The following is a 9,491-nucleotide window of genomic DNA, read 5'->3' on the forward strand; positions in this document are numbered from 1 at the left end:
GCCCAGGCGGGTCTCGAACCCGCGGGCTCAGGCAATCCACTCACCTCAGCCTCCCAAAGGGACGGGATTACAGACTGAGCCACCAAGCCCGGCGATGCATGACTGTTTTAGTCAAACATATACATATAGAGACAGACAGGGAAGAGAAATGGACTCTTCCACTTGCTTGCATGGAGAAAAACCATATGTGACGTCTGTGTCTGGCATTGCTGCTTGAACCTAAGCGTGTGTGTTGGTGGGGGAACTCCTTTCTTCCCACTCTACCTGTTGATCTTCTGCTAAGAGAGGAACCCCGAGTTCAGATGCCCCTGACCAGGGCGAGGGCTCACGGGCTCCCGTGCCACTGGGCTCAGGGACTGGTGGACTCACAGAAGGGGCTGCTTGATAGAAGTGTCCTGTGGAAGAATTGGCTCAGGATGAGGAAAAGATGTAAGACAGGGTGAGAATGGAGCAGGGATCTCAACTCACCGTGGAGTCAGGAATCCGTGCTCATGAGCACTTCTCCTCCCACCCCTCTTTGCCATCTGTCTTCTTCTGGAGAGCACGGACCCTGCCCAGGGAGGTCCTTTGTATTTCCCCTCCATTTAGAAACAAGTGGCACTGGGAATTGGGAGACTTGGGCTCTAGTCCCAGTTGGGCCTCACACAGGCTGTGTGATTAGGCTAGTCACTTAGCTTCTGAATCTCAGCTTCTCAAGCCAAAAAAAAAAAAAAAAATGGTGATGTCAGTAATAACTATCTCATATGGATTAAAGTGAGAATCAAGGGCATCAAAGTGTAAACGGTGCTTTTAAAATAGCTACATTAGATTCCTGTTATACACCAGGCAACCTGTTGGGCAAGAAGATTGCATTTATTATATCTAACCTTATATATCAATTCTGCAAAGTGGGGAATATTGATTCCTTCTTGTATTGGGAAGAGAAAACCATGGCTCAGAGAAGTTAATAACTCCACTGTCACTTCCAAAAGAGGTAGAACTGTAGGTAAGTACAGGAAGTTCTCAATATACCAACAGGTTCCATTCTGAGAGCACGCTTGTAAGACCAATTTGTAAGTCCAACCAAGTTAGCCTAGGTACCCAACTACACAATCAGCTATACAGTACTGTATGTATTTAACAGGTTGTACTGACACCTGGGGGGTGGAAATAACACAAAAAAATGCAGGTGTGCATTGTTAAAGTTCATAACTTGAAGGCTCATATGTTCATAACTTGAAGGCTCATACCGAATCTTTACAAACTGTGAAACATTTTCCCAAAAAAAGATTCGGTACCCTCTCTCTTATACATCTTGGAACATAATGCAATAAGCTTTCCTTACTTTGGGTTTCAAATCCCTTCAACCACACTCTGGGGAAGATTACTTCAAGCAGGCGTGAGTTGGAAGCAGATTGTCACCTCCCACCTCTGCCTCCAAATCACGCCTTCAGCTTTGTTGCCTTTTTGAGATAAAAATGGTCCCATCTCTTTATTTTGCTAATGAAAATCACACATTCTGAAGTTGGTTTCTTTTTTTTCTTCTTGTGTTTAAGTCCTCATTGTAACTCTTAGGAAGGAACCACCTTGTGCCCTAGCAATGCTTCAGCAGTGACCAGTCAGGTCTGGGGGAACTGCCCTTGATTCAAGAGAGTCCCTGGTGGTTCACTTCCCTAATGCCCTCTCTGGGAAGGGGCAGAAATCCTAGGCTGATTCAAACCCATTTTTTTTTTTGAGTTGGAGTCTCACTCTGTCGCCCAGAGTGGAGTGCAGTGGCCGCTCCCGGCCACCGCAGGCTCGACCTGCTGGGCTCTGGCGATCCTTCCGCCTCAGCCTTCTAAGTAGCTGGAACTACAGGCACGTGCTACCACGCCTGGCTAATTTTTGATTTATTGTAGAGATGAGGTCTTGCCAAGTTGCCCAGGCGGGTCTTCAACCCATGGGCTCAGGCAATCCACTTACCTCGGCCTCCCAAAGTGCTGGGATTATAGGCTGAGCCACCGAGCCCGGCCCAAACCCATTTTTACAGATGGGAAATTGACACCTCAGAGCATCTGAGACATTAAAACAACAAACAACTTCCTGTTTTTGAACATTTGCTACAGGCTAGATACTTTTAAAGGTTCATTTCTAGAACCCAGGTTCTATTCCTAACAACTTAGAGGACTTCTGCAAAGCAAGTACCATCTCCACTTTATAGACGAGGCTCAGAGAGGAGATATGACTTGCCAAGCCACACAGTGAGAAACCCATACTCTTCCCATAATGGTATACTGTCTTTTTCTCTGTTAGAGAACTAGCCTTTACCCCTTCTCTGCTGTCTTTATTCTGATAGCTGTGGCTGGAGGCCATGGTCTTCTTGACTCCATCTAATAGCTGGGACTGTCCTGTCTAGAATTAGACTCTGGAGCAAAAGAAAATTGCATAATTATTTTCTCTTTTTTGTTCCTTCCCTCACAGTGCTCAGGAAAGGGCAAACATCTCCTTGTAATTATCAGGGTAACAATGGTGGTGGAGATGATGTTGAGAATGGTGATTATAGTGGTGTTTTTTGGTGACAGTGGTAGTGGAGGAGGAGATCGTGGAGGTGGTGAGGATTGAGGTGATGGTGGTGGTGGTGCTGATGATTGTAATGGTGGTGGTGGTGATTGTGGTGATGGTGGTGGTGATGGTGGTGATGGGGACGATAGTGATGATTGTGGTGATGGTGTGATGGTGGCGGTCATGGTGGTAGTGAAGGAAGAAAATTGGGGTGGTAACAGTGGCGATTAATAAGATGATATTGGTGATGATAGAGGCAGTGATGGTGGTAATGGTAATTATGGTAATGTTAGATGGTTAACGATAGTGATACTCTCGTCCCAGGTTCGAGACTTCCCTTAGCAAAGGTGTCACGTTTGGCCTGGGATCACTCAGCTTCACTCTTCTTCAAGGATCTACATGCCACAGATTAGATGACACCTTCTTTTTTCTCTTTCCAGTGACTCACTGGAAGAAGTAATGAGGTTTAAATTGGACCATCTGACTCTCCCACCTCAAGCCAAATGTTTCTGAAGACATGGAGGGGAGCCAGTCAGGGACTCTGTCATGGTGACACCTGACAGTGGGGCCAGTCCTTGATGTGAGGACATCCATCATGGCAGGAGGAGCCTGGTCTCTCAGCAAATTCTTGTAGCCTTCCTAGCTCTGACACTGTTTAAACCAGAGGTTGGCAAATGTTTTCTGTAAAAAAAAGGAGTAAATATTTTTTGGGTTTGTGAGCCATATGGTCTTTGTCACAACTATTCAACTCTGTAGTATGAAAGCTGCCACACAGAATAAACAAATGAATGTGGCTGTGTTCCAATAAAACTTTTTTTTTTTGACAACAGGCTCTCACTCTGTCATCTAAGCTGGAGTACAGTGGTGTAATCATGGCTCACTGTAACCTCGAACTCCTGGGCTCAAGTGATCCTCCTACTTCAGCCTCCTGAGCAGCTGGGATTATAGTGCATGCCCCCATACCCAGTTAATTATTTCCTTTTTTGTAGTGATGGGGTATCACTATGTTGCCCGGGCTGGTCTCAAACCCTTGGCTTCAAGTGACCCTTCCTCCTTAGCCTCCCAAAGTGCTGAGATTACAGGCATGAACCACCGCACCTGGCCTAATAAAGTTATATTTACAAAATTAGACAGTGTGCTCGGTTTGGCTTATGGGCCATAAGTTTGTCAACCCTTGGTCTAAATCCTCCCTGCCCTCTCTCCTGAAACCCTGGTTTCCTTCCGGCCTCTCTCTCCCACCACTCATTCTGTAGTACTCACTCCTAAGCACTCCCCAGAAGCCGACTCCTTCTTTTCCTCATGTCTCTGATTCTGAGATTTAGAGCTCAGGATTACTTCCTTCTTTTTACTCCCCTGAGGGGTCCCTTCTTGCCAGTGCAGTGGCTCAAGCCTGTAAACCCAGCACTTTGGGAGGCTGAGGCGAGAGGATTGATTGAGTCCAGCAGGGGTTGAAGACTAGCCTGGGCAACTTGGTGAGACCTCCTTTCTACAACAAATAAAAAATTAGCTGGGCATGATGCATGCCTGTAGTTCTAGCTACTTGGAAGGCTGAGGTGGAAGGATGGTCTGAGCCCAGAAGTTCGAAGCTGTGGTAGCCGTGAGTGTGTCGTCTCCATTCAGTGAAGAGTACTGTGAGTCTGATGGAACTTTGTTTTGTGGGTGATGTGACAACAGATAGTAAATGATCCCTGCTAAACAAACACCCCAGAACTTGTGCATCTAGGTGAATGCTGCTTTGAAGAGGATCCCTTGCATGACCTTATCCTCATTCCACAGCACCATTATTGGTCAAAATGTCTTGAGAGTTGCTTTCAGACATTAAGTCTGTTGACTGTCTTTGGTGGTGACATAGACATGGTTTTTTGAGAATGTACAGGCAGAAATATACTGTCTGGAAATGGTTAAGAGTCTTCCAGAGCTGGGTGTGGAGAAGAAGGCTGTCGATCTGATGGCTTTTCTTGTGGAGCTATGGAATTGAGCCTGACAGTGGCTTTCTGAGTGACATTCTAAAAGAACATTCTGTGTACCTCATATTCTGAGATATGAAGAGCACCACCAGGAGTCCTCTTTGCGTGACAGACAGGCTCCTTAGTAAGATGGCAGCCACCTGCTCCAAGGTTGGCAGTAGGCATGGTTGTGGTGATGGTACAGAATTTCTACATCAAGAGGCTGTTCTTCTATTCCCCATAAAAGGCACCTTCCTCATGAGGGTCTTTCACTACTGACTGTTCCTCTACCACAGTCAGCTGAGAAGGGAGAAGGGAGGCAGCTGTGCTCCATTTCTGTGCATTTAATGCTCTACCCTGAGGCGCGTGGACAAACACAGAAGCACCTGTGTTACTGAGGCCAGGCTGGACCATCCGGAAGAGGCTTTATTACAGATGCAGGGATGGCAGAACTGACAGATCTTTAGTTTGTGGTCACTACTCCAGCTGCCTCCTCAGCTAGCTCTGGGCCTCTTCCTCCCTCTTCCCCTGCCACTTGAGGATACCTTAAAGTAAGCATAGCCTGCGTGCAATCCAGAGTCAAGACTAGCAGGAAGGAGGTGGATGAAGACTGCTACATTAAAAAGGGGAGAAGGAATTGAAGACTGGCCCAAGCCCTAACAGGGGTACCTGGTGAATCAGGGCATTGGGTTGAGGGCTGAGGAGAAATACTTTCGTGGAGGAATGCTATGAATGCATGACTAGGTGGTCTTCCTTAATGAGCAGGCTGGCCCAGCACCTGGCAAACTCATCACAAATTTCTCAACAGAGAGCACTGCAAACTTGAATAAGGAAATTGAGCTTTGGAGTCTATGAGAGTAATCATTTTTGCCCTAGACAGGTAGACAATAAGAACACGGCTCCTGCAGAGGAGGAAAGTAGGACTGATTTGAACCCCTGGGATCAACTGGCATCAGATAGCTTTGGCACTGGTAGCCATTTCCTTACATGTGGCCTGAGGTGAACAAGTGTTAGCACTGGAAGAAACGTGACCACCCAAGGTGATGCTTTGTTATTTCCACAGAGATAGGAAGAAGATTCTGTAATATCAGAATCAATAGATAATCTGAAATGTCATTTAGCTGGTTGTTTTCACTTCTTCTCTACAGAATTTTCTATGTTAGGATTTTAGCCAAACTTTTTATTTCAATGACTTTAATTAGAAGAAATAGAGAATGGGTAGCCCAGAAATGTGCTGAGGTGCTCTGCTTACACTAGAATGAAAACTGAGAACCCACCATGTGCCAGTCGAATACACGAGGTATTACAGGTATGTTATCTCATTCACTTAAATCTTCACGACATTCCTGGAGAGGGAGCTGACTGAGTGAGTCTTAGAGTGAACTGATCCAAGGCTGTGAACTAGGGAGAGCAGTGTTGTGACCAGGTCACTGCTCAGTCCTCCCCGTCACATTTCCTTTTGGATAAGTTGACACCCACTGAACGCTCACCTAGGGTACAGCATTGTTCAAGATGGATGTGTATGGTGGGCATGTACAACGCACTGTAGTTCTTAAGTCTTCTTTCTCCCCTACTGAGCAGACCAGAGCTCCACTGAGCTCAATGAAGTGAGTTGAAGGCCTTGGTGTTTTATTCATATACATAGCCACAGCTTGTCTTTCAAATGTGAAGGACACTGATATATGTGCATGTCATGTTTGGCTTGTAAGAGTTCCTCGGTTTATGCTTCTTCTTTTTTTTTTTTTTTGAGTTGGAGTCTCACTCTGTCACCCAGACTGGAGTGCAGTGGCCGCTCCCAGTCACTGCAGCCTCGACCTGCTAGGCTCAGGTGATCCCTCTGCCTCAGCCTTCCAAGTAGCTGAAACTACAGGCGCGCGCTACCACGCCCAGCTAATTTTTGATTTATTGTAGAGATGAGGTCTTGCCAAGTTGCCCAGGCGGGTCTCGAACCCGCAGGCTCAGGCAATCCACTCACCTCAGTCTCCCAAAGCGAGGGATTACAGGCTGAGCCACTGAGCCTGGCTGGTTTATGCTTCTATTCATGCCTGACTGTGCGGTAGTGTGTTTGTGTGTATTTCTGGGTGACTGTGAGTGTGTGAGATAGTGGGTTCGTGTGTATATGTTATGGAAGTGGTAAGTGTCCCTCCATGAGCCCTTTTGTGTGGAAGTCCCTCCTCCCACCTGACAGGAGTGGAGAATAGCTGGTCCTGCCAGACTCTGGCTTTCCAAAGGCCGGGCAGTGCCTGGCATAGGAATTCAGCAGACAAGAAAGCCAAGTAGAGTTACCAGCCAGTTCTTCTCCTGGGTATGGAATAACCCAGAAGTGCAGGAGCAATGACCATCATGCCAGGCAGGCTTGTAGGCAGCCAAGGAGACGGCCAGTTGCTGCTGGTGGGGGTGGACAAGACTTGACAACCTAAGGTGGGGGGAAGGTGACCAAGAACATTGAGGACGAAATTCAGAAATGCCTCCTAACTGGCACAGAAGAGGCAGAATGACCGGCATTAGGGGGACTGTCTGGCCTGGAGGAGTATTGCAGATGGGCATGAGCAATGGCTTAAAGGATGCCAGCAAAGATGGCTGACAACATGGGCTACAAGTGAACCCTCCCCCAGTGGTGTCCCACTCTCTGTGGATTTCAGTGTTTATGCCATGCTCAGTGGACAGATGCCCCGATCAGTGTCCATGTTCAGTCATTTAGTGCCTGCATGGGCCCAGCTTTGTGCTAGGCGTGGTGGGGGGGATCTGACCCTGCCATCTTGCTGGGGTTCAGAGCCAGGTTGGAGGACAAGATGTGCCCTTCAGAGACAGTTGCATGACTCACTCCTCTCCCTGGAGACACCGTTTTTACTTCCAAGGAGTTCCCAGTGTCCTTCTCTGGCTTCATGGAAAGAGGAAGGAGGCAGTTCCACCATGAAGGTCTAAGTTGTTCCCCACGATCTCCTCATTAAGGTAGAATGAGTACAGGATTGGAGGGAGCCCCTCTGGGCCTCCCAGAGGTGCTCTACCATGCCTCCCACAGCAGGGCCAGAGGGTCTGTGTTTCAGAGTGAGCAGAGGATGGGACACAGGAGCTGGACAGCATGTAGCATGAGAGGGTCAGCCTGACCACCCCGGCTCCCAGCTCCCTCCTCCCCCGTAATACCCTTCCTCACTCCAGGGGAGGTCCCATTGCCTGGAGCTCAGACCACTAGGGAGTGTCTCCCTCTCTGGCCCACTTACTCTTCCCCTTGATCTTACTCTATCTCTGGACCTGGCCACCCTTTACTCCAGTAAAGCCCAGAATCTCCCTCCTTACCTCCTGGGATGCAGAACTCTAGGTGGAAGCCTCTGTCTTTCAAGGTGCACCCATCCTAGTGGAAGGAGAAGAGGAGCTGTGAGGCTGACCTCTGGGGTTGCAGCTTTGCCTGACATCTCAGGGTCACCAGTCTTCCCTCAGGGAGCTTGGGAGAAGCTTGGGAGAGGAGACAGTGCTCAGCACAGGAGAGGGGAACAGCTCTGGGGAGATGCCAGCTTCAGCTCAGGACACTGAAGCCCCAGAAGGCTGAGGACTGAGCTTCTGCACAGCTTGGGTTGCGGCCCTGTGACTCCAGTCAGAGACAGTTTCACCCAGGACTCGTCCTCTTGTCCTCACCCACAAGCCCTGAGATGATTCCACACAGCCAAGCCCTTCTGAAATCCTGGAAGTTAGAGCCAGAAGGACCTTAGAGGTCATGGAGTCCACAGAGGGGAGGGGTGAGCAGCTGGGCTGGCCCAGGGTCTTCCTAGGCCCCTCAGGGCATCGAGTCCCTTTCTGCTAGCTTCAGATGTGTCCCACGCAGTTAGGGGACATTTGGACAGTATGAGGGGACTCCACAGGGCCCCACACATTGGCCCAACACCAGGAGCAGCCAGAGAGAGGGGTCATGCTTAGAGAGCTACTGACCTCTGGAGACTGGACCCCTGAGTGGCACCCTCCTGCCCCACCAACTCCCATGCTGGTGACTCACCTTGGACTTGAACCTTGACCATCTTTTGAAGTTTGTGTGAACATCTGCCACCTGCCCAATGCAGCCGTACTGGCCACTGCTTTTCACCATTGCTGTCCCCATGGGCAGAGTCTGATTGTCTTAGAGAAATGAAGGACTCCTTCATCTTTGTGGACCTTCACCAAGGACAGTGCTGTGTCCTTCCATCCCTGGCCTCGCAGAGTCGGGGCTTCTCCTTCAAACACAGGCTTTGGCCAGGCTTGGAGGTACAGCCAGGCTAGACAGAGAGACAGGGTCAGCCCTGGAGCTGCAGGTCCCGGGGATCACTTTCTCCCTCTGTCCTCCAGCCCAAGGGCTCCCGCTGGGGATGGAGCTCCTGGACAGCCCCTGCGCCGTCACAGCACCACTGTCTCCAGCCCTTCATGCCAGCCAGGGCAGAGCAGACCTGGACTTTTTTTTTTTTTTAGCTTCCTTCCTTCCTTTCCTTCTTCACTGCTTCCCCTTGCCTTTTGGCCTTTATTTCCTTCCCTCCCCCCCCCCCCCCCGCCGTACCTCCTTTCTGGGTTTCTTCCCTCCCACCCTCCTTGTTTCCTTTTATACAGCACTTTCCTCCCCTTCCTTGCCAGGCTTGGCTTAATTTGGGTTCTTTCCCTCCATTATCTTGTCTCATTTATCCTGACTCAATTTCCAATAGCATAGATTGACTTCCTATTCTCTGGCTACCTCAGTGTGACATTTTCTGTACCTGTAACCCTGTCCATGGGTGGGGGGGGGCGGCACCGCAGGGTGCATGTAGGGGCTGGGGAATGTTGGAGTTGCTGCAGCTTGGGCTCCCACCCTTCTGCCTTCCTTGTCAGGCTTCCCTAGGCCCAGCCTCTGTCTCCTCCCTCAGCAGGGCATTTCATCTTCCACCACAGTCATGGAAGGGGTCTGTCCTCTATGTCCTGAAATGCATTCTGTGCCCTGATGTGAACAAGAGAAGAGTTCCCAGGGATCCAGTATCATCTGTAGGGCAGCCCCAGGCTGGGCCTACCCTCAAGCATACAGCCAGACACCAT

The 9,491-nt window shown here is 49.3% G+C and overlaps 1 protein-coding gene across 1 annotated transcript in view; it reads right to left on the minus strand.

Annotated features, from left to right (window-relative positions):
• FCRL6 (Fc receptor like 6) overlaps positions 1-9,491 on the minus strand; it is a 16,079-nt gene extending 6,588 nt beyond the window's left edge. Inside the window, 9 exon segments of the mRNA XM_021712685.1 lie at positions 6,753-6,882; positions 7,379-7,444; positions 7,447-7,596; positions 7,719-7,914; positions 7,917-7,963; positions 8,100-8,145; positions 8,455-8,573; positions 8,576-8,710; positions 9,467-9,491. Coding sequence (XP_021568360.1) covers positions 6,753-6,882; positions 7,379-7,444; positions 7,447-7,596; positions 7,719-7,914; positions 7,917-7,963; positions 8,100-8,145; positions 8,455-8,573; positions 8,576-8,710; positions 9,467-9,491 — 914 coding nt within the window.

This window comes from Carlito syrichta, unplaced genomic scaffold (genome assembly GCF_000164805.1).
Source record: "Carlito syrichta isolate Samal-C Ts95f unplaced genomic scaffold, Tarsius_syrichta-2.0.1 Scaffold303604, whole genome shotgun sequence".
Taxonomy (NCBI): Eukaryota; Metazoa; Chordata; class Mammalia; order Primates; family Tarsiidae; genus Carlito; species Carlito syrichta.